This window comes from Nilaparvata lugens, chromosome 11 (genome assembly GCF_014356525.2).
Source record: "Nilaparvata lugens isolate BPH chromosome 11, ASM1435652v1, whole genome shotgun sequence".
NCBI classification, from domain to species: Eukaryota; Metazoa; Arthropoda; class Insecta; order Hemiptera; family Delphacidae; genus Nilaparvata; species Nilaparvata lugens.
Genome location: NC_052514.1, coordinates 1,390,190 through 1,416,428, shown reverse-complemented (window position 1 = coordinate 1,416,428; position 26,239 = coordinate 1,390,190). Strand labels below are relative to the sequence as shown.

General features: G+C 35.1%; 1 protein-coding gene across 1 annotated transcript in view; it reads left to right on the top strand.

Annotated features, from left to right (window-relative positions):
* The first annotated feature begins 7,121 nt into the window (after nt 1–7,121).
* Nucleotides 7,122–26,239, top strand: part of LOC111050797 (netrin receptor UNC5C-like) — a 52,031-nt gene continuing 32,913 nt past the window's right edge. The window contains 2 exon segments of the mRNA XM_039438165.1: nt 7,122–7,209; nt 7,943–8,086. Of these exon segments, the coding sequence (XP_039294099.1) occupies nt 7,122–7,209; nt 7,943–8,086 (232 nt within the window).

Sequence of the window (26,239 nt, the reverse complement as noted above, 5' to 3'; positions counted from 1 at the left end):
TCAACTCAAAAGCTCTCACAATCAACTATTCTCAACTCATTAAATCAGTGTTCCACCAAAAATGATCTTAACAAACCTTCATACACGAAAAATATGAGTCAGAAAGTGAAAATATAGAAAAGAAGTAGTTGAAAGAGGAAGTCTCCATTTTTTCAACCTAAGGCCTTCACAATTAACTATTATCCGCTCATTAAATCAGTGTTCTACCAAAAAACATCGTAAGAAACCTCCAAAACAGAAAATTTGGATGCAGAAGTAAGTGCATCAAAGAAAAAAAAGATGAATAGAGGAAGTAATTGAAATAACAATTCGCAATATTTTGAACTTAGAAGCTCTCACAATTAACTATTCTGAACTCATTAAATCAGTGTACCACCAAAAAACATCGTAAGAAACCTCTAAAACCGAGAATTTGGATGTAGAGGTAAGTTTTTTAAAGAAAACGAGGAGAATAGAGGAATTTTTGTTGAAAGAACAATTCGCTATCTTTTTCAACTCAAAAGCTTCCACAATTAACTATTCTCAACTCATTGAATCAGTTTTCTACCAAAAAACATCGTAAGAAACCTCCAAAACCGAAAATTTGGATGTAGAGGTAAGTTTTTTAAAGAAAACGAGGAGAATAGAGGAATTTTTGTTGAAAGAACAATTCGCTATCTTTTTCAACTCAAAAGCTCTCACAATAATTAACTATTCTCAACTCATTAAATCAGTGTTCCACCAAAAAACATCGTAAGAAACCTCTAAAAGCTCTCCTGATGAGTAAGGCGTTTTTAGCACGCAAATATTGTTAGCGTGTTTCAGAGCACTGTCGTAAAGTCTGCTTTACACCAACTAGATCACTCTAGATAACTCTAGATAAAGCGGCGTTGAGTGTAGAGTACACTTCCTACCTCCAGATCGCTCTAGATAAGTCTAGCTAGATAAAGGCTGATGTTCTAGTATCCACTACACTTCCTTGTTACAACTTCCGAGCGAGCTGAATTAAAACTCCACTAAAACTGATAAGAAGGGATGAAAAATTGATTTGAAACTACCTCGGCTACATTTAAGCACTCGAAACATTCGTCGGCGGATTTGTGATAAGCTTGGATCAATGGAGGATATTTTATATTATCAATTATTGGCATTGAAAAGTTATTTGGCATGACATTTTAGAGTTGATATTAAAAATTATATCTCAAATTCACACCGGTAGTCAAGAACCAACAAATTGAATGAAAATAAATGCAAAATATAAATAATATAGTGTCTATGTTGGTATTATTTTGTAGACTACTGGCAGAAGCTATGTACTGTAATAATAATATAACAAGGTGATAAATTCATCTTCTTTTTCTTCCCTCATTCTAAATGCTATACTCTAATACCAAACCTGCACGTCTTCATCATGATATGTTGTTCTTCTTCTTCTTCTTCTTCTTCTTCTTCTTCTTTCTTCTTCTTCTTCTTCTTCTTCTTCTCTTTCTCTTTCTTTTTCGTCTTCTTTCTTCTTCTTCTTCTCTTCTTCTTCTTATTCTTCTTCTTCTCTTCTTCTTCTTCTTCTCCTGCTTATTCTCTGCTATTCTTCTTCTTCTTCTTCTTCTTCTCTTATTCTTCTTCTCTTCTTCTTCTTCTTCTTCTTTTTCTTCTCCTGCTTATTCTCCTTCTTTATTCTTCTTCTCTTCTCTTCTCTTCTTCTTCTTCTTCTTCTTCTTCTTCTTCTTCTTCTTCTTCTTCTTCTTCTTCTTCTTCTTCTTCTTCTTCTTCTTCTTCTTCTCTTCTTCTTCTCTGCTTATTCTCTGCTTATTCTCCTTCTTTTCCTCACTATACTATTAATAATGAGCTCAATGCAGAATACATAGCAATTCTGTTCTTAAGGTGCGTACAGATATACGCGCCTCCAGCTCGCTCCGCAATACTCCGCGCACGCTCAGCACTCGCTCTGCAATCGCTCCGAGCATGAACGTTATAAGAGTGACGTTCGGTTGCGGAGCAGAGCGATTGATGATTGACCGGGGAGCAAGAGTGGAACGCGAGAAGAGCCAACATCTCCCGTAACGTTCATGTTCGGTGCGAGTGCGAAGCGGGGGCGGAGCGATTGCGGAGCAATGGCGGAACGAGGGCGGAGCGTGCGCGGAGGGTTGGAGGCGCGTATATATGTGATGTACGCACCTTAAGAAATATAGACTATAAGCTAGAGTGAAATTGAAAAAATCATATCACATAGAAGGAAAATCTCTTTTACTTTGTAAATTCCAAGCAAAATTTACAATAAGCCATCATAGGAAATTATCTGTGATTAACACTGCACGTATGGCATACCACATAAGCATCTTGTAAATAATACAGTACTCTTCAAAGTTCAATTTCCATCCACAAAAATCTACCATCAGAAATTACAAGAACAAGATTAGACAACAATAAAAATAGATCTACCATTGAGTACTGGAAACTTGTAAAGGAAAAGTACCCACCCAATAATCCTAGGAAAAAACACAGGAAAATAGTGTGAAAATAGGGAAGACCCTCAACGGTCGGAAGTAATCCACAAACTAAAGCAGTAGATTAACAAGATTAACAGCAGGTGAGGTACCTACTAGAGATAAGTAGAACCCTTCTTGCTTTCTATTTCCTTAACAGGTTGTATACTTCGTGTCTTGTCTCATTTTATATTCTGTACATCCTCTGACATTGAAGCAGGGTGCAAGTGATGTATAGTACATCAGACCTCTTTGTTCTTGGTTCACACTCTCTTGTAAAGTACATCACACTTTTTTGTTTCCTGAGGTTTTAGTGTGACTCCCAATTCACGGATTTCTCATCACGAATGGCTGTGATTCGTGATTGGTTGATGTATTTATAGTTTCCTCCCTTTATGTTCTTTGGAATATTTATGCATTTATTTATTATATTTATTGTTTTCTCCCCTTTATGTTCTTTGGAAAATCTATCCATTAATTTATTGGATAGTTCAAACAAAACAATGGGTAAACAGAAAAGAAAAAAGGCTATTGCCCAAAACTTATTCTATTTTATTTTTTTAATCATTCAAAATTAAACAACTCAAGGTGCGTACAGATATACGCGCCGCGAAGATGAGCAATTCACTTTTAATCAGCTGACTATATCTGTATTTTTACAGGAACGGTAAGATACAGATATAAAAAGCTTGGCATCAGCTGATTAAAAGTGAATTGCTCATGTTCGCGGCGCGTAAATCTGTACGCACCTTTACAGAAAAGTACCACAGTCTTATAAGCCCAAAACGGTACCAATTCTAATTTATACAAAACAGTCCAAATGTAGCTAGGTTATGTGTCACTTCAACATTCTTCAGTTCCACAGTCAATTTACAATTCAAAACTCACACAAAAATCATTTCTAAATTGAAAAAATACTTCTAAATTGGATTAAATCAATTACAAATATTAATAAAATTCTAAACTTTGAAAAAACTATAACATTTTGAGACCGAAAAGAAAAACACACTATTTAGAACTTATCACAGCAGTGTTAACTTGTTCTATTTCTAAATTTATGTTTCAAATCTACATAACCTAGGATGATGTTATGTCCATTCCAATTTCTCAATTATTGTCAAAACTACAATAAGTATCCATTATCATTAAAATTATTTCAATACACCACTTGCTAATTTGTTTGCTAACATGTCTAAAGCCGTGTTCACACTGAACAAATGTTCGACAAATTTGTTTATTGAAACAGTTTGGGCAAATTTTATTATGTTTGACAAACAATGACGTTTTCCCGTGGCCAGTGTGGACGCGTCACCAAACAAAATAGAGAAAAGTAAGTCGAGAGAACAGGTTTTATGCTTTACAGCAAGCACTGAAAATGTTTGGGAAAACATTAATTTTTTGGTTGACAATGATTGACCAAATGTTTTAAAATGTTTGTCCCTGATTTCCTCAACAAACATGTTCGCTGAACATGTATGTCAAACATTTGTTCAGTGTGAACACGGCTTATGAGAATTAATCGTTTATGAATAATTATATAATAGTTCAAAACCCGGAATGAGCCGGTTGAAGGCTCATGATGCGTTCAGATTGGAAACCGAAATCTCGAGTTGCGTTTACATTGAAAACCGCCTTAATTACTTGTAATTAACGCTACTCCTGAATAGCAGTTGGCTGAGTTGTAAAGAGTGAGTGAGAGAGAGAAAGAGAAATAATTGAGTAAAAGAGTGAGTGAGTGAGAGAGTGAGGGAGTTAATGAATGAATGAGCGAGTGAGAGAGAGAGTGATTTATTGAGTCAGAGTGAGTGGGAGAGAGAGAGACTCAATGACCCATTTGTTTGGTGAGTGATAGAGTAAGAAAAAGAGATAGTGAGTGAGTGTGAGAGTGAGGGAGTGAATGAATGAAGGAGTGGGTGAGAGGGAGTGATTGATTAAGTCAGAGTGAGTGAGAGAGAGACTGAGTGAGTGAGAGACCGAGTAGGTAAGTGAGTGAGAGATAAAATGAGAGACTGATGAATGATTGACAAGTAGTGCTTGTCTTCACAGTTGAAGGGTGAATCAAGTTGCGTGCTCAAGTGATTTCAAGAAGTGCTCGGTTGAAGGAAGGGGTTGAAACTGATAAGGACACCTTGGGGGTGTGAGGGAGAGAAGAGAGAGAACGTAGAGGAAGTGGAGAGGGGCAATATAGTGAGATTCACGTTGAAAAGTCAGTAGAAATGATAGAAGAGCAGAGTTGCCAATTTCCATATTTTCACTGTCTTCTACAGTTGAAAGTTAAGACATTGATGTTGTCAATAACATATATTATATTATATTATAATATCATATTATATTATATTATATTATATTATATATAATATTATATTATAGCAGAGACAAGAAATATATATTTCTTATGCTTATCCTTTATCTATGATTATAGCCATATTTAAACATCATACACCAACGTCTTATTCTTTTTTGTCTCACTATTCATTCTTTAAACTCTATTTAACTGTTCATTCTTTTCCCAATTATGGAGGAATACCACATTACATCTCTTACCATACAATCAAATTATTGCCTTCTCCTTCTATAGTATTGTAGACAGGATCCAAATCATCTTGGTATATCTGATGTGATTATCAATTCTCGTTGATAATTATTAACTCTTTCTAAAATATATTTTATTCTTTATAAAATATATTCACTAATAATTCAATGACAATAATAATAATAATAATAATAATAATAATAATAATAATAATAATAATAATAATAATAATAATAATATCGTGTGACCTTGTTGGCTGAGGTCTGGTGTCATAGTTTTCAGGTCGCAACTAATCAATTTCAGGGCCTCTGACATGACCTAACGACAAATTCCCATAATTGGGATTGAATAGCTTAATAATTATCCATATTCACCCACTATTTTGTTGTTACTTTTTGGATATTACTATTTTGATGTTACAAACACCGAAGTGTAGTGAATATTATTATATTTAAATAAAGGATTAAGTTTTCTCCCATTTCAGGGAACTTAACTTCACTTCCAAGTAACCATTATCTTTGTCTTCTTAGAATTTATCTTTATTATTATATATTATATTTATTGCTAAAAAAAAAATAATAATAATATCGAGTGACCTGGCTGGCTCAGGTCTGGTGTCAGAGTTTTCAGGTCGCAACTGATCAATTTCAGGGCCTCTGACATGACCTAACGACTGCTTTTCAGGCAGCCGGGACCGACGGCTTAACGTGTCCATCCGAAACACGGGAGTGGCCCGAGATAAATATGTTGCCCGGGCCGGGATTTGAACCCGGGCCTCTGAATAAAAAACCACAAACCATTCGGCAACAATATGGAAGTAGAAAAGGATAGAGCGTTTTGAGCTTTGTCTAATGATAGACAAGGATAACAAACCAATGTTAATCAGGTGCTGACTTTGTGAAGAGAATCTTACAGTGCAGTGTGAAGGGGCCTTAAAACAGGGGTAGATTAGCAAAGGTTCCTATCTCAAGTCAACTAATGTCTAATGTTTAACTGGGCTAACTTGCTAGTTACACCAACTGCGAAGTCAGCATTATTTGAATTGGTAGTATTGGTGTAAATTACAGGAAATACTGACAGTTTAAAGTGAATCTTGTTGAAGTAGTGAGACTGACTGATGTGTCAGTGTTGGTCGAATGGGAAGTATTGATGCTTTGTATGAGGAAAGCTGACAGTATGAAGTGAAACATGGCAGTAGTAAAGTGAGGTGTAAGATCATTAATCACCATTTCAAAGCGCCAAGTCCTGTTCTGCCGACGAAGCAGCTATTCACACGTGATTAGGCAGGCTGTGACTTCGTGGCGACGAATAATGTGTCGAAGAAGGAGAAGGAGAAGATGGAGAAAGATGGAAGGAAGAGAAAGTAGGTGGTAGGAGAGGTAGGGAAGGAGGGAAGGGTGGACAAGTGGGCGGATAAGGAGGAAGAGAGGAGAAGTAGGAGCAGATGATAGGAGAAGTAGATAAAAAGGTGGTAGTAGAAAGTAGATAACAAGGAAGAAGAAAGGGAAATAGAAGAAGCAGGTAGAGTAGTGAAAAGCAGTTGTAATAGACATAGTAGTTCTAACGGAAAAAGTGACAGAAGTGAAGGAAGAAGAAGAAGAAAGAAGGAAGAAGAGAAGAAGAAGAGAGAAGAAGAAGAGAGAAGAAGAAGAAGAAAAGAAGAAGAAGAAGAAGAAAAGAAAGAAGAGAAGAAGAAAGAAGAAGAAGAAGAGAAGAAGAAGAAGAAGAAAGAAGAAGAAGAAGAAGAAGAAAGAAGAAGAAGAAGAAGAAGAAGAGAAGAAGAAGAGAGAAGAAGAAGAAGAGAAGAGAAGAAGAAGAAGAAGAAGAAGGAAGAAGAAGAAAGAAGAGAGAAGAAGAAGAAGAGAAGAAGATTAAGAGTATGATGATCAAGAGAAGAAGGAACATGAGAAGGAATTGAATAATTAATTTGATATAACTATGAAGGATAATAACATACAAAGATCTTCCATGAACCCATGGTTTAGGAAGTTAATATTTCAAATTCCACTGTTAACTCTCAAGCCGATGGTCCTATAGTCCGAGAGATATTACTTTTTACATGGCTTTCTCTCGAAGACAAAGAGGCCCGATGCTCTTTCCTTCACTAATCACTGCCACTACCTAACATGCTACCACATCCAATTGTGCGCAGCATGCTTACTCCTCCCCACTTCTCTGTCTTCTTTGTGCTACAAACTGTGCAACGAGAAACTGGTTTCCCCTCTTCATGTTGAAAGTAATATCTCTCGGACTATAGTAGTTATTTCATGTCTTGCTGGTAGTCTCTTATACCGTACCGTTCTCAAGATGAGTACAGATATACGCGCCGCGAACATGAGCAATTCACTTTTAATCAGCTGACTATATCTGTATTTTTACAGAAACGGTAAGATACAGATAAAAAAGCTTGGCATCAGCTGATTAAAAGTGAATTGCTCATGTTCGCGGCGCGTATATCTGTACGCACCTTTACACTCTCACCCGGCCAACACAGTAATAAAAGACAGTAGTCAACAGTAATTGGCTTGAGTGGAAAAGTAGGCTTCAAATTTGGTAATCGACTCGAGTTAAGAAAACGTCTAGAAATTAGGAACTTAAACTACCATGGGATATCTTCTTATGCTATCTTTTCTCCATGATATAACTCTGCCTTGTAACTGCCAGAGGCAGAACATCTGGAAGGATCCACCTGCCAATAGAAACAATCAGAATAATGATTGTATAATTTATAATGATTCAATAATCCATTATTCAGAATAATGAACACTCTAATGTTCTTTCGCTATATTGACACACTCATTTATCTCATTATGTGAATGATTCACTTATTTGTTCCATTTATTGAATGATTGAGACGCATAACCTGTATTGAAATATCTTCTCTTTTTGTAAATAATATGGAATTTGCTGTATTGAGTGCTAATTTTCTCCAATTTTGTGTTTTCAGTTGAGGTGGAGACAGACTTTGCCCTGTGGATTGGCCTAGCAGTAGCTATCTGTGTATTCAGCTGCGTGGCAGCCATCATTGTATTCAGTCTGCGCAAGAAGGGAAGAGATCACAGCATGTATAACATGGCTGGGCATGTACCAGGTAAGATAATTTGATAAGAATATTCAAAAATTGCTTCAAATAACCTCCGAAATTTGTCCCAGTAGACTATGTATAGTGAGGTCCACGCTATAATGGCAGTGAAGAAAGATAGGAGAAAAACGTTGCCAAGTCTCTCCATTTTGCCACTGACTGTACACAGCTGTTACTCAATTCATCCCATTAAATTTAATCTAATAATAATTATAATTTCCTTGATAAAATAATCAATTTTATGTCAAATTGATCAAGAAAATATATTAATTTTTTCATAATTTGATTCAAAAACTTGCTTTCATGACTGAGATCAGATTTTTATTTTTTATACAAACCTGAAATGGCGGCTAATTTAAAAAGCTGTGATACCACAATCTGAATTTCAAAACAACAGAAATTGAGTTATTTGGTGGGTATTCTATTCCAATTTTCTTTAAAAATAATAGAAAAATAGAAATCCTATTTAAAAATATGTAATTTCAATGGATTAATTCTGAAATAACTTTTCAATATTATTTACACCGGTACGAGTAGGTCTAACCTATACGGGTAGACTAACTGAAGCATGAATGAAGTCTAGGATGGTTAGCTATCTACTTTTAAAATGTCATTTCAGGTATTTTAATTTGTGTTTCTCATACGGTTATGTTTAAAAATTATTTCATTGTTTCAATAATACATTTTAAAGCAATCATACGACTTGTGTACTCAAGTATTTTGATGGAATGGAGAAAAAAATGGCGGCTGAGAATATGGTTTGTTCAGTTTTGTACAGACACTGTCAAAAGTAAATATAAAATATTCTGGCAAATGGCCAACATTGCAAAGCGAAAGAGAGATTGCTATATGTTTTATTGTATAATGGAAAAGGACAGCAGCAGTATTGTCAATCGTACACTGCCATTCTAATGTGGACCTCACTCTAGTAGCTGATTTGATTCTGAAATTTTTATTTTATTTAAATATTTCTGCATAAATTTTACTATAATTATAGTCTATATACTGTTGTGAGTCCAACGTCGTCTGAGAGCCTAAATTTTGAATGGAAGAATAAGAAGAGAAGAATATTATTCTTCCCATTTGATTCGATCAAAATACACCATAATTCAAAAATAATACCACAACTTTGAAAATCTGTATTTAATCAAGGAAAAATAATAGAAACTTGGGTTATGAATCAAAATTAAGAGTATTAAAATAAGTTTTTCTTATTATTTCAAACTGTATGTGAATTCTTGCTCAATTGGGGTATGAAAGATTGATAAAACCTTCGTTTAATTCATTTCAAAGAACCTATGGTGATGTCTCACGTTATTATGACAGTGGAAGAAGTTAGGAGAACAGCATTGCCGATTCTCTGCCTTGCCACTACCTTCTATAGAGGATAACTGATACCGGTATATCTGATGAAATATCTTTTTGTGTAGTTGATATTGTGGTAATTATTCATATTGAATGAAAAAGACTGAGAAATTGTCAAAAACCACAGATTTATTGATACTTAGAAAGACCGGTTTCTGTTCTGATAAACTGAGTTTATCAGAGATTGACAATGGTGTAATAACCGAAACCGGTCATTTCTAAGTATCAATAAATCTGTGGTTTTTGACAATTTCTTAGTCTTTTTCATTCAAAATGATGAAATATCAACTGCTAATTTTTGTTTTAAATAATCAATTATATTTTATTTATCAAAAAAAAGTAAATTATCAAATTGAAAAGTCTCTTAATTTGGATTAAATATTTTGTTGATTAATAATATTTCCACATTGTTAATATATACTATAGTAAAGGAAAGAACTGGCTTTTACACGTACGGTAGAGGAAAATTTATTATGTTTGACGCATCATCGCATCTGAACTACTGGACTGATTAACTTGAAATTTTGCATATAGACCCTTAAGTGAACGAGGATGGTTATAGTCCTATTTTCAATTCATCAAGGCTCCATTATGTCAAGTTTCAAAATAGATCCTTGCAGAGCACGGGTTACCTGCTAGTCAATAATACTCTCACATTGATAGAAAAGGATCTGGCAACGTTGAAGAGCTAGAAAAGGATAGCAGTATCTGTTTTGTCGAATGATAGACAAGGATAGCAACACCAATGTGAAAAATAAAAATTGTACACGTGAAATTCTAACCTTATCTTGGACTTTCTCATCTATAAATTTGGAAGAAAAATAGCACAAGGACTACCTTATTATTTTATCTTTCAATGTTATTACATTAGTGTTATTTGCATTGTAAATAAATAAATGAATGAATAAATAAATAAATAAATAAATAAATTGAATGAAAAAGACTAAGAAATTGTCAAAAAACCACTGACTTATTGATAATTAGAAAGACCGGTCTCGGTTATTACACCATTGTCAATCTCTGATAAACTCTTTATTTTATTAGAAGTTTATCAGAGATTGACAATGATGTAATAACCGAAACCGGTCTTTCTAATTATCAATAAGTCAGTGGTTTTTTGACAATTTCTTAGTCTTTTTCATTCAATATGAATAATTACCACAATATCAACTTCTCAACTACACAAAAAATAAATAAATAAATAAATGTTAATCAAATACTAATGTAGACCTCACTGTTGTGATAATTATGTTATGAGTTTTATACTACAGGACTTTAAATTTGTCGTCAGTTAACACAAAGTTTTTTAACCGTGATACAGTATCTCTTGCAGCACTAATCCAAAAATAACATACACATTTCACACCAAAAATCTATGACCTGTTTTACTGCTTTGATCAACAAATCACGTCACGTCTGAATCAACATGGATTCAAATTCAATCAAAATTTGAAATCATAAATTAATAGGATGTGAACGCAAATCGATTAATGGGATAATGATGGATGTGCGGTGCGGGAAGGGGGTGCGGGAAGGGGGTGCTCACTCAGTGAGTGGCTTAATTAAGTTGGCGAGGGCTTAGAGTCGGTGCTTATCTCGGCTTAACTATATATAATTAGTGTAATTAACGGATTCTACACATCTCTCTCTCTCCCTCACTCTCTCCCTCTATCTCTCTCTGTGTCTTGTTTAGTCTCTCTTTTTGTTGTACTCCTCAAATTTCTCCATATAGGAAATAATATCATTATAGGTATACTCCTCTGATATCTATACTTCTCCTCTCTCTTTCGTCTCTCACTCACTATCTCACTCTTTCTCGCTCTCTCTCTCTCTCACTCACTCTCTCTTTCTCACTCACTCTTTCATACTCACTCTCTCTCACCCCCTGTATCTGCTCTGTTTCGTCTCTCTTCTTATTGTACTGTCTACTTCTCAAATTTCTCCATACAGGAAATTTCATTATATGTATACTCCTCTGATATCTATACTTCTCCTCTCTCTTTCTTCTCTCACTCACTCACCCACTCTCTCTCTCCATCTATCTATCTCTCTCTTTCTCTCACTCTTTCCCACTCTCTTGCGCTCGTATAATTGATATAGGTACAATGAATCCTTCTCTGATATGGGTGTATCCTCTCTCCTACTCCCACTCATTCTCTACTCATTCATTCACATCCTCAGCATCCTCTTTCATATTCTTCTTTTTCTCCCGTCTTCTTCTTCTCTCGTCGTCTTCTTCTTCTTATTTTTCTTCTTCTTCTTCGTCATCAAGCTTTTTAATATTCAATAATGGTTTTTGTTCTTGAAAACATGATTGAAAGTACATCTCATAGTGAAGCCTGTCTAACTGACCTTATCAATCATTCATGCCTAATTGATTGAAATTTGTGCGATGTTGATTAGTGATATGATTGATTAGTGATTAGTAATATGAGTAGTATAATATTGGAGTAATATGTGGGTTTGATTAAATATCTATTATGTTCGAAAACTGTTCGTGGACTCTTCCTAAACAGATTCCCCAAATGTCCCTCCAATATCATCACTGCGGAAAATGTTAAACTGAAATAAATCTTGAAATTTGTTGATAATTCCATGAGATATTGTAAAGCAAACAACATTTTTGTGAATAACACATATCAATCTGTTGACAAAGTTCTCTTATGCATTTCAGTCCATCCCACTGTGGAACGCCTCAGCAAACGTCACAATAATGCTGGTCTGTGATTGGCTGACAGCCATAGAGCCTACAAGGCTGACCCCTCCCAAATGCTTCACAATTTTTTCTACCTGCTCTCCTATTGGCTGAGCGTCGACGTTATATTGAAATCATCCGCCATTTTGTGATAACCAGAGACCACCATTTCCAAATAAAAATTCATGACTGAGAATTATGAAATGTAGCAACCTAGAGATCCCGGGTTCAAACCCACTCAGAGCCAAAAGTTTTTGAACAGGTCACTCCCGTGTTATCGGATGGGCACGTTAATTGTCGGTCCTGGCTGAAGTATGACAGTCGAAAGGCCCATTGACGGCTCAAATGACTTATTCGGGCGAGGTGGAACTTCCGTCAGGGACTCCCCACCAATAAATGCCATACGAATCTTATTATTATGAAATGTTGAAATTGTCAGTTTATCTTCAACGACATTTCACAGTAGATTTTGGTTTCGAGCTTCCTGTTGCCTTTTTGACTGATTTATCAGATTCCGAATCATCTTTGATGATCGAAAAATTTCCATTTGCTCAGTAGATTTGATTTAAATTGATGCCTCAGTGAATCTCCATCAAACTTTCTAGAAATATGATTCGAATCAGGCCTACTAAATTTGATATTCTCTCAAACAAACATTAGATTGAACCCTGCAATAATGTAAGGCTTACTCAATATTTGGAGAAAATTGTACATTGACATATTAATTCATATGTTCACAGATACTATATCATTCTTGACTCAATATCAATGATTAGAAATGGAGCAACATGCTCAATGCCCAAAACTGTTCCTTTCCCAAATTTTGATAGAAATTGTCCAAAAATAGGTTATGTTTATCACTTCATATTATCCTCCTATGTTATCTTTTCTCTAGTAGTATGATAGATTGATAATAGTAGATATAGATTAATGAATGAGAAACTGGATGAAATAAATAAATGGGTAAATGAAATAATGAATGAGAAACTGGATGAAATAAATAAATGGGTAAATGGAATAATAAATGAGAAACTAGATTAAAACTACTGCGCAAAAGGAGTACTCAATAACAATTTGATAAAACTGAATAGAAATTTGGATAATGAAATAAAAACACACATATTTTGTCAAATTCTACACAGTTTTATTCGATAGAGGACCATGGTTCCGAGATCACACAGGTCACATTTTCAAACTGTTTAGATAACTTTCAAGAAATTTAGATAATAAATTACTAACGGAGCTTGAAAGCTTCATGCAATAGACAGCATTTTGCTGTAAAATGGGATGGTACAGAGAATGAACTCGACTTTTTGTGTAGTTGAGAAGTTTATATTGTGGTGATTATTCATTATTGAATGAAAAAGAGTAAGAAATTATCAAAAAACCATAGATTTATTGATACTTAGAAAGACCGGTTTCGGTTATTACACCATTGTCAATCTCAGATAAACTCTGATAAACGACAAAGATCAGTGTGTAGAGAAAAAATACGCTCGAAATTCGACCTAAATAATAGTAGAAGAGAGGAAGAGGGAGAGTGAGAGAGACAAAGAGAGAATCAAACGTCACCCGCTTTGTTCCAAGCTTGACGGCAGAGCAGAGCAGCGTTTTTCTGTCGTTTTTAATCGCGCCCTTCAATTATAAAACGCACGTCAAAAGCAGGGTGCTTCCAAACAAAACGCGCGTCACAGTCCTCCCCGCTTGGTCACCCGTCCAACGGCTGACGCCTGTCAGCGTCGCTTAACCGGGCTTTCACGCCCTTTACAATAACGTGTGTGTGGTCACTAGAGTGGAGGCTTTCATTTATGTCAGCAACCGTCCAATCCATTATGAGGTCTTTTCATCTGATTTAGTCTTTTTTTGAGGTGAGATTCAATTTAAACTGCCAGTACATTTCAAATTGGGTATTCATTGATTAAACGGGAAGCATCTATGTGTTTCATGAATATAACTGACAGAATCTCACTCTATGGAGACAATATACGGTCATTTCAATGGACGAATGTTTTTGATATGGTCTTTTTTCTCCAACACTCTGTTCCATAGTTGGATATCCATTTCAAACAAACAACACCCCCCATATAGATATCATCGAAGTATTCTATCCAACTCATACTGACAATCTAAACTGAATCCCAGTATCATTGAAAGCATGTCAACGATATACTGCTCTTCATCAAATCGCTTTGAAAGCTCGGAATTTTCAATTTTCCTGGACAATTTTCATCATTTTTGGCGTCGCCGCGTTTTAATCCAATTGAATGGATGAGAGTGGATTTTCCGCTGAATTTTCCGAGAGCAGTGATTGAGGTTATGTGTGTGTGAATGGGAAAGGTCATAAAGTGGGGTCTAGTTTTGATTTTCCAGTGATTTTTCCGGCGTCAGAAGAGATTTAAAGGGTTATTTTGGTGATGGTTTAGATATCGTATCGTATTTTCCGAATATATTTTTTTCTATATTTAGTAGGCTACAGTAGGTAATAGCTACAGAGAAAAAACGTGGATATTTAGTTGACCGAGTGTAGTGAGGTCTAAGATTCAAGTTGACGGTTTGGCATTTCTCTTAATGTTTAAATGTTCAAATGTTTGAATGTTTAAATGTTTATATGTTCATATGTTCGCATTTACGGCGAAGCGCGGTAATAGATTTTTATGAAATTTGACAGGTATGTTCCTTTTTTATTTGCGCGTCGACGTATATACAAGGTGTTTGGAAATTTTGCATTTCAAGGATAATATAAAAGGAAAAGGGAGCCTCCTTCATACGCCAATATTAGAGTAAAAATCAGACTATAGAATTATTCATCATAAATCAGCTGACAAGTGATTACACAGATGTGTGGAGAAGCCAGTATATTGCTGTATTTCCATAAGGTCTATAGTTTCAATCAGGTACTTGTGGATAAGAATACTGCGTGAGGTCTACTGTTCACAGAACTACAAGTGAGCTTGAAGTGGAAAAAACATTTGGAACGATTACCAGATACTATAGTGAGGTTCACGTTATAATGGCAGTGGAGAAAGATAGGAGAACAACGTTGCCGAACCTCTGTCTTGTCAAAGCCTTCTATTGACGTTAGCTGATACAGGTTCATTGATGTAATATTAACGGTTCATTCTCGTTTAAAATAATCAATTATATTCTATTAAGTAAGAAATTATATTTTTCAATACATTCATAATGAATTTTCGTATTTAAGGCTGTGCAAAGGCTAAAAATAATCTACTGGTGATATTTTTCAAAGTTTTTTTATTTGTATATTATCAAGCTATCAAAATGAAAAAGTTTTCTCAGGAAAACCTTTTTATTTCTCTCATTACTTTTTGAGATATGAGCGCCTTAAGTTTAAATTTTTGGGACAGAACATTTCAAGTTCGGTAAGAGATAAATTCATGAGATTTGGAGGATAGATGGTATTGTTGATCTAGTCAAAGAACTCTTTTGAAAATATGAATTTTTGAGAAAGTTATTCAGTTTACTAAAAATTACCAAAAATAACTTTTTAATAACAACAATACAATGAAGAATATATCCTCTAAATCTCATGGCTTTATCTCTTACCGAACTTGAAATGTTCTGTCTCAAGAATTTCAACTTTAGGCGCTCATATCTCAAAAAGTAATGATTGGAAAAAAATTTTTTCCCTGAGAAAACTTTTCCATTTTGATAACTTGATAGTATGCAAATCAAAAAAATTGAAAAATATCACCAGTAGAAAGTTTATTTTTAGCCTTTCCACAGCCTTTAATGATCTATTTTGTTAATTAATTATCAATTCTACATTGTTAAAAGACGATCTGGCAACAGATCAAAGCGAGAAAGAGATAGCCCCACCCACCTTGGTGAATGAAAGACAAGGATAGAGATACCATTGCTAATCAAACACTGCCATTATAACGTGGACCTCACTATAGGTGGGTGAAGTAATATTGTAGAAACCAACATACAATTCTCACTTCCAAAAATCATTTTCCAAAGAAGCACCTTCCATTACAATACTATTTATAAGGTTTCATTGTAGATACCAATCCTCGGTTCGCACCTTGGTAAATCATTTTCCAAGAGAGAAAAAAGCAGGAAAAACCGAGGAAATCGGGAAATCTATCATCTCTAATAACACATGTTCGGTATCAGCATAGGAAAAAAGGGTGAGAGGAGTTGGCAAGAAAAGAAGAAGACGAAGAAGACGAAGAAAACGAAGAAGAAGAAGAAGAAGAAGAAGAAGAAGAAGAAGAAGAAGAAGAAGTGTAAAGAAGTAGCTACACAGTTTGTAGCGTATTAGCAGAGGCTGCAAATAGATTTGTTGGATCGACCGAGCAGATTGTACTGTCAACCTGGCCAAAGATAAATGGACAAGAAAAACGAACAGGACCAGAAAGAAAGAGAGAGAAAAGTGAGTGAGGGAGTGTGTGGGAAAGTGGAGGTGGAAGGAAGGAAGAGGAAAGAGGGTGACAATGAGTTAGTGGGAAATGAGAGGTGTAAGGAAAGGGAAAGATGAAAGAGGGAGGCGGTGACAAAGGGGTAGATTGAGATGGCGGGTGACCAGTAAGAGAGAGAGATATTGATGAAAGGTGGAAGGACAGGTTAGGAGAGAAAGAGGAAGAGAGGTGACAAAAGGGGTTGCTGAAAAAAAGTGGTGTCACATCTAGATAAATTGAAAATGAAGAAGAAAAGATGCAGCAAAGGTAGATGGAGAAGAAGGAGAAGAAGATGAAGAAGAAGAAGAAGAGAAGGAGGAGGGAGAGGAGGAGGAGCTGACACACATCTCGATAAATTGAAAATGAAGAAGAAAAGAAGCTCTAGCAGCAGAGGTGGATGTAGAAGGCAGTGTGATGAATGAGAAGGTGAGAAGAAGAAGACAAGGAAGAAGAAGAAGAAGAAAAAAAAGAAGAAGAAAAGGAGAGGAGGAGGAGGAGGAGGAGAAGGAGGAGGAGGAGGAGGAGGAGAAGAATGAGAAGCGACAGGAGCAAAGGTGAGGACGAAAATTATTGTCACCTCGTGAAGAAGAACGAAATTGAAGCTGGGATGGATTCAAGCCAAAAAGTCACCTCCAATTCACACTACTACTTTCTAAGGTTTTCCCTTTTTTTCTTATTCTTCTTCTATCTTCCCTTTCTCCATCTTCTTCTTCTTTTTCTTCGTCTTCTTCTGCCCATCTCTGTTCTTCCGTCTTTGATGAGCGAGGAGATACGGACGTGCTTCACTTACATTTTCATCTGTGAAAATCAAGCCGATTTTCTTCTTCTTCTTTTTTTTCTTCTTGTTCTTGTTCTTCTTCTTCTTTTTCTTCGTGTGACTTCAGCACAGATAGGTCTCCTATACCAATAAAAATTTGTTGATTTCAGCTGATCTATATCGGCTAGTGTTCTTATTGGTGTAGGAGCCCTACCTGTGCTGACGTCACACGAATGCACCATGGCTTTGTTTACGGAGGTAGTACTTAGGCCCAGTTGCACAAAAGCCGGTTCAATTTCAATCGTAATTAATTTCACGAGAACCAATTATTAGAAAATGCTTTTCTTGAAAGCTTCTCTTATTGGTTATTGTGGAATTAACTTAGTACCAGTAGTTAGTACTTAGTAGGCACTTAGTACCTAAGATCTTGAAACCCCTCTCGATCTAGGACCAGCTCCAGTTATTACTCAATATTATCATATAACCTTTTGTATTAATACTGTACAATATACATTACAGTACATTATAGTACGAGTTCATAGTTTGGAAGACACTTATTTGCAAAAGAACATTTCAAGTATATCAAGTATACTTTCTCCCAAACAACATTAGCCAGTTCTTCATCTATACAGCAGTTCGAAAAAAATCTGGTGTGGTACACTCACACAACTTTCCTTACTCATTGAACAGTAAGCCTCATTCATGAACGAGAATAATCTAGGGGAGTAACATAATGACGATTGGCGACAACATATTTGAAACTAAGATCAGTCTTCTGTATATGTGTATATATAATTGTTTTCAGAGTACTTTTTCCTTTGTGTAAATTGATAAATTCGATGATTTTTTTAAAAGTCGTCAAAACAGCTGTTCTACAGATGAAATATCTTGACTATGTGTTCTTTTTATGAACTGCTCTACCTACCTACCACGAGAGGGAGGTTACAAAGTCTATTTCTCAAAGATGGGGTGGACCCCCTATCAGTTTCCCAGGAAGGAGACTCATGCCAGTTGATAGAGCTGATAAATAACTTTACAGGGTATGAATTTGAAAAAAATCGTTAGAACCGTTTTCGAGAAAACCTTGAAAAACATGGTTTTTTAGTAATAATTATCCGCCATTTTTCTCAAGAATATTACAGAGCTCCTGTAATTTTCCCAGAAATGAGACTCATGTCAGTTGATAGGGCTTATAAATAGCTATCCATGATATAAATTTGAAGAAAATCGTTGGAGCCGTTTTCGAGAAAACCGTGAAGAACATGGTTTTTTAGTAATCATCCGCCATCTTGAATTTAATTTCATTGAATTTCTTATTGTCGGATCCTCATGGTATAAGGACCTTAAGTTTAAAATTTCAAGTCATTCGGTTAATAAGGAATGGATTAATCGTGTTCACAGACACACACACACACCCACACACACAGACCAACACCCAAAAATCATGTTTTTGGACTCAGGGGACCTTGAAACGTATAGAAAACATGAAATTGGGATACCTCAAATTATTTGGAAAGCAATATTTTCCGTACCTATGTTAATAGGGCAAGGAAAGTAAAAAACATATTTTGAAGAATTATTACAATAGCATTGAGTTCAGTATCTCAATAAACAGTCATAGTTCGAAAGATGATAGTTACTCTAGTTCCAAAACTACAGTTGAAGTACCGTATATGAACTATACTTTCTCCCTAACAACATTAGTAGCCTGATCTTCATATTCTATAGCACTTCAAAAACATCTTCTGAAGAATTGTTATTCCAATCTCGATGACTCCGGTTTCCGAATAAACAGAATCATTCTCGGGTATCATTTCGTGAAGAGCAGTATTATTACTGTGTAGCAGAATGGACCAAGTTTTGCAAGCTGAGAGCACTGAAGAAGTGGATATTGCAAGATCACACCATTAAAACTTGTTCAATCACAAAAATTTGTCTCGTCTTCTCGACTCTTTTTCCTTTATCCACTTCTTCTTCTTCCTGCTTACTGATTCCTGCTTCTGCTCTTCTTAGTCTTTTCTCTTATTCTCTTCTTCTCTTCTTCTGATTCGTAGTATTCTGTCTATTATTTTGTTGTGTCTATTTCTCTCCTTCTCGGCGTCTTTTTAGTATTCTATTCTTCTTCTTCTTCTTATTCTTCTTCTTATTCTTTTTCTTCTGCTTCTTCTTCTTCTTGTCGTCGTATTCTTCTTGTTTCTTCTTCTTCTTCTATTCTTATTCTTCTTATTCTTCTCCTTCTTCTCCTTCTTTTTCTACTCATTTGTATCTTCACCTTTACTTTTAACATTCTAGTGGCATTATTTTCCTAATTTTATCAAAGATTGTTTTTTTTAATTTCATCAATCAAACTAACGTTTGGAAAAATTTCAGTGGTCACCACTCATTTTATTTGTCCTATTTTTCGCCTTCTTTTTCTCTTTCGCCTCCATCGTCTATTTCAATGTCGCCTTTTCTTTGTCATCTTCTTCTTCCTTCTCTTTTCTGTCTCCTACTTCTTCTCCGTCTTTTTCCATCATATTTCTTGTACCAGTGTTTTCCATTCGCTCTTCTCCCTATTTCCTACAATTCTAATAACCTCTCTCTTCCTTACACACAATCTCTTCTTCATTTTCGGTTATTTTTCTCATACAGCTCATGTGAATAAGTGTCACTAACCGTTATCATTTGCTGTATAATTCTTGAAATAATAGTTATTATTTTTTAAAAGATTATTAGTTAATTTATTTTTTTTAAATAATAGTTACTAAATAAAAATAATTCCAGTCAACTTGAAAATGTGACTGGTGTGGTCACGAAACCATGGTCGTGTACTAAAAAAAAAACGGTAGAATTTGACAACATATTTGTGTTTTTATTCAATTCTTGAAATAATAATAATAATGCCGAGTGATTCATAACTTTATTGCTACGATTCTTGATTTTATGATTTTTTTGACGACACGATAGTCTGAAGCCAATTATTGGAGATCCTCTTGTCCTGTAGTATCGTGTCGTGTCGTGTCATGTCGTCTAGGAACCGGTAGATGTGAAAACGGCAATCATAGACGAAACTTTCGTCTTTACTGTCGTCTACAATCAAATATCTTTTCCTACAGTTACCTTGAAAAGTGGCCATTGCTGCACTGATTACAGAACGCAAAGAGTCACTTTTCCGCTCTAGTGCGGGAAAAATTTTTCTGCACTTCAGATTTGCAACATGGCAACGCAAAATAGTTAGTAGGTTATATGGAGCACCAGTGCAGGAAAATCAAAATTAAGTTGGTAACAGTGACTGTTATTATAATAATAACGATGGACAAGGACATGGACACCGAGGACAGCCACCACATCAGTGACAGCCGCCCCTTCATTCAAACACTACTACATTATTATTCAATTTGACAATAAATTAAGGTTTTTATTCATGATAAAATTACACAGAAAAACATTTGATGCATTTCAGGCAATTTTACCCATAATTACCCACTTTTCATATTCAATTGTAACTGTAGGAAAAATTTAATGTGAAATACGTGCGCAAAGTTCCTCTGCTGCACTCAACAAAACATTCCGCCCTCGTCTACGGCTCGGGCGTAAACGTTTCTTTCGGTGCAGCAAACTGTCACTTTGCGCACTAGTTGCACAAATAACTATTGTATTGATCCAATCAGAGATAAACAAATATCCTCTCAGTATTATCTTATATTTTATACTCTCACTATATAGTATTCTCGTCTCTCTGAATCAATATTTTCTCCACGCTGTTAGTCACTATGAAATAGGATATCAAACACTACACAGTATATCATGAAGGTACATCACCCTAGGTAACTTGGAGACAACATATATAGGTCCATGTGAGAGTCACATGACATATGTATGTGTGTGTGTGGCACATTAATTACTGTCTAGTGTGAGTTAGGGTGTGATTAGTTTAGTTAAGACACATCACGTTAGTTAAGAGCTGTGCCGGTGAATCAACCCTCTGAGATTACTATGACTGATCTATGGTGGTCTGTATGACAACCCATTCAATAACCTGACTACTGACATCCTAGTAATAAATGTTTCTCCTTCTTTTCTATTCAAGTCTCTTGTAGAGTCCTCAAGAGTCTAGAAGAATGATGAACAAAATATCGATATCATAAAAAATATCGAAATCATTCAGTGAAGTAACTAATGATATAGTGTGGTCCACGCTATAATGGCAGTGAATAAAGATAGAAGAATAGCGATGCCGATTCTCTGCATTAACTAATTATATTTCTACACTGTCAAAACCATAAATGTCATTGTTGTGGACCTACAAAAGGATAGTACCATAGTCTTTGTCGAATGATAGACAAGTATAGCAAAACCAAAGTTGATCAAATACTGTCATTATAACGTGGACCTCACTATATGAATTTTGAATAATTCCTACTAGTAGTTCTGTGAACAGTAGACCTAATTTAAATACAGTAATAGACTGGCTTCTCCACACATCTGTGTAATCACTTGTCAGCTGATTTATGATGAATAATTCTATAGTCTGATTTTTACTCTAATATTGGCGTATGAAGGAGGCTCCTTTTTTCTTCTATATCATCCTTGAAATACAAAATTTCCAAAAACCTTGTATATACGTCGACGCGCAATTAAAAAACATACCTGTCAAATTCCATGAGAATCTATTACCGCGTTCCGCCGTAAATGCGCAACATATAAACGTTCAAACATTCAAACATTAAGAGAAATGCCAAACCGTCGACTTGAATCTTAGAACTCACTTCGCTCGGTCAATGAACACTTCTAACCCTATAATGACTGTTCTATCGTCTCTTCTATTCAAGATTCAATATTTTTAAAGATAATTTTGAAGATTCTTCTGGTCGAATTATTTCTACTACACAATTTTGTTATAGAATTACAGAGAAAACATGCTCATGATTATTCATGTACAGATTCCCACAGATTTCTTTATGCTTTAGACTTAGTAAAGTAAATTCGTATGGCTTTTGTTGGTGGGGAGTCCCTTGCGGGAAGGTCCCACCGCCTGAATATATAATTTAAGCCCTCAATCGGCCTTACGACTGTCATACTTCAGCCGGGACCGACAGTTTAACGTGCCCATCCGATAACACGGGTGTGATCTGGTTAAAAAACTTTTGGTAATGAGAGGGTTTGAACCCGGGACCTCTATGCTGCTACGCAAACACTCTATCCACTAGACCACAGATCACTCCCTTAGTCTTAGTCCTAGAATAGAATATAATAACTTTTTTATTTGGTAAATTGGCGAAGTTCGGACAGTAATGTCCACTCTATCACTTTACCAGGAGCACATTCTATGATAAAACTCCAAGAGATGCGAAGAAAACGATTTCATGTCCATTTTTTTTATCTCGTCCAAAAACAATCTCATGTCCAAAATTAAATGGATTCTTTTTAGCCAGTATCTTAAATAGTAATACAATTTCGGCCTGCTTATTTCACTTTTGAATTTTATCTAGATTTCTCCCTCCACATCAATTTTCCACCAATGCTTCATTATCATAGCTTTTGTATTTTCGTGTTAACTGGTTTTTGAAATTACCAATAGACTTCATTTCTTTCTCAGGGCCATTCTTTCAGGCCTCTAGATCCGACCCTGTATATGGAATGACTTTAATCACAGCTATCTATCCTATTATATTAAGCGAGCAATATTTCTGTATATATTTTTATATCTGGTTATCAGGTTATTTTTATATGTGGTTATTTATGTTCAACGGATCTCGAAAACGGCTCGTAGTAGGTTTATGATATGAAGATTCGATTGCACTAGGTCTCATACTTGAGAACACTCGCTGAACGACATTGAAAGGATAATTCATCCTTGGCTGAAACAGCAGAGACTTTCGTCGTCTGTGGATAGTAAAACGTGAGCTAGTAATTCAGTGGAAAATCAAAATATCACATCCCCGAAATTCATAAGCTGACGTATAGCCAGCTGTAAAATATAAACACGATCATTTTTGAGAATTGTGTTCTTTTTATCAATAAATAAAAATAACGAGCGAAGCTCGGTGCCCCGATATCCTATTATATTAAGCGAGCAATTTCTGCATTTATATATCTGGTTATTTTTATTCCTGGCTATTTTTATATCTGGTTATTTATGTTTAACTGATCTCGAAAACGGCTCTAACGATTTTCACGAGATTTGGAACATAGTAGGTTTATGATATAAAGATTCGATTGCACAAGGTCTCATCCTTGAGAAAACCCGCTGAACGACATTAAAAGGATAATTCATCCTTGGCTGAAACAGCTGTGGATAGTAAAAAAGTGAGTATGTGAATAATCAAAATATCGCATCCCCGAAATGAAAACATTTTATAGAATTGTGTTCTGTTTATCAATAAATAAAAATAACGAGCGATGCTCCGTGCCCCGATATTTATTAATTATAATAAAGGAAAGAACAGGCTTACACAGGTACGGAGTAAGAAAATTATGTTTGATGCATCATCACGTCTGAACTACTCAACTCATTATAACTTGAAATTTTGCATCTGGACTCCTAATTTATCAAGGTTACCTATTTTAAATTCTTCAAGATTTCAGAAGGTCAAGTTTCTAATTAGATCCTTGCGAAACACGGGTTACCTGCTAATCTTTCATAAAAAGCGGTGTATAAAGAAACATGGCAGCAATGGCGTCCTATTATTCCCATTCACTTAACAACAACGTGAGTATATTTGCAATTATTTATTTCCAGGACTACTTCTAAATCCCCAAGCTTGATTCAGTTATTAAGTAAACTTTCTCAAACCAAATACTAACTTAAAATTATTGACACAACTTTGAACATTTCGCTCGACAACCTTTTTATTGAGCCGTCTTAAAAGTTGTATAAGAAGATTTTGTCAAGTTTTGTGAAAGCACCACGTCCAATAATAACTCACAAACTTTGCCAATTTCCATCAACTGTCGGAAATCTTCTCAGATTTATTCAAGTGGAAATAATAATGAGGCTAGAAGCAGTACACGGTGTATGGGCTATAAGCAGTACAATGAATCCGCGGTTGGGTGATTGCATTATATGGTCAAAAGTAGTAAAATATTCAAAGCAGGCTCCAAACTTCCAAAGTGATGTTATTACTATTGTAAAATTCACTCCAAATTGTCAGTTTTCCTTGAATATAATGTCAATGCACCCCCTATTAACCAATGCTGACTGTAAAATGGATGGTATTGCCACAAGGAAATGATGAGAAATTCAGTAGAAATTGTCAGCGATTCTTGAATAAAATATCAATGCACCCTCATTCAACAAATGCTGCAAATTTGAAGTTATGGTACAAGGAAATGAGAAAGTTGTAAGAGATAGTCTTATGTTTTGGGTGATGTATGGGATTGTTATGATTGTGGAGAAAGAGAGTGAAGAGATGAGAAAGGGTATAGTGAGGTCCACATTATAATGGCAGTGGAGAAAGATAGGAGAAAAACGTTGCCGATCCTCTGTCTCGTCAATGCCTTCTATAGATGGTAGCTGACAGGTTCATTGATGTAATATTAACTGTTCATTCTCGTCGAATCAATTATATTTTATCAAGCAATAAATTATAAATCAAGCTCCTCCTCAGGAGTGAAATGCATTCCTCGAGACGCCAAGAAAAGTAAGTGTTTTTCAAATATTTACAAGTAACACAGTGTATGAACTACAACAAAGTGATAAATTAAATTTTTAATAATTTCATAATGAATTTACATGATTAAAATGAAATATTTTGTTTATTGATTCTAAATTGTTAAAATATGATCTGGCAGCAGAGCAAAGCGAGAAAGAGATAGCACTATCCGCTTTGTTGGATGATAGACAAGGATAGCAATACCATTGCTAATCAATCACTGCCATTATAACGTGGACCTCACTATAGAGAAGTTGCGAAGAAGAGAGAGAAAAAGAAGTGTAGGTAAGAGAGAATGAAGAAGGTGGAGACAAGTAGGAAGAAGGAAACGTTAGAGAGAGAAGTAAAAATAGTTAGAGATTATTATATTGATGGAGAGACAGGAGAATGATTTGAAATAAATCTGCCTGAAAGGGAATCATTAGAAGAGGTTGCATAATAAGATAAAAAATGGAGATAAAAAAAGATGCGTATAATTCTTCATTGATTCATACAATAAGCTCATCATCAAAATAATAGGGAGAGGAAAAATAAGGTAACCTTCTGCTATTCCTCTCCCAAATTTAGATAAGGTTACACATAGTCCGAAATAGGTTAAGTCTTGTAGTTGTTCACTTCACAAAATAACAAATAAGAAAGACTCAATTCAAATGCGGTCATACTTTAAGATTTCATTCAATAATCATTCCATATTCCTAAGCATTTGAACATCGATGCAATTTATCATTAATATTTCTATCTGTAGATATCAATACATATTTTGACGTATGATTTTCTATAGAATAGAATAGAATGACTGCCTTTATTTTATACCTGTGAGGGCGAAGTTAGGGCGCAGTCGGCACTCTCTTACACTTAACCCTCAAAATAACAAATAGTGAGTAGGTTTTTGATTTTGTATTCAAATTTTTAAATAAGTGCAATATTTCTAAAGTTTTTAATTTTTTGTGATTCATTTAGTGTATAAAATCAACCTTCAATATTCAAAATTTTAAATCATCATTTCTAGACCGAGAATCAAGTGACGAAGCAGTGTGTGACTATATAACCTTATCTTTTGGACAACATTAACATTTTATCAAAATTTTTGGAGAGAAATAGTACAGGCTTAGCCTAGTTTTTCCTCCAATGTCATAATTGTATTATGATTATAGTATTTTTTTTATACAATAAAATAGGATAGAAACATTAAACATTGAAAAACTATATCGACATTAACATGATAATTTCAGTGGAAAAATCACATAATCTGTATCATTGCAAGTTTTCCCTCAAAATGTCACTGTTCAC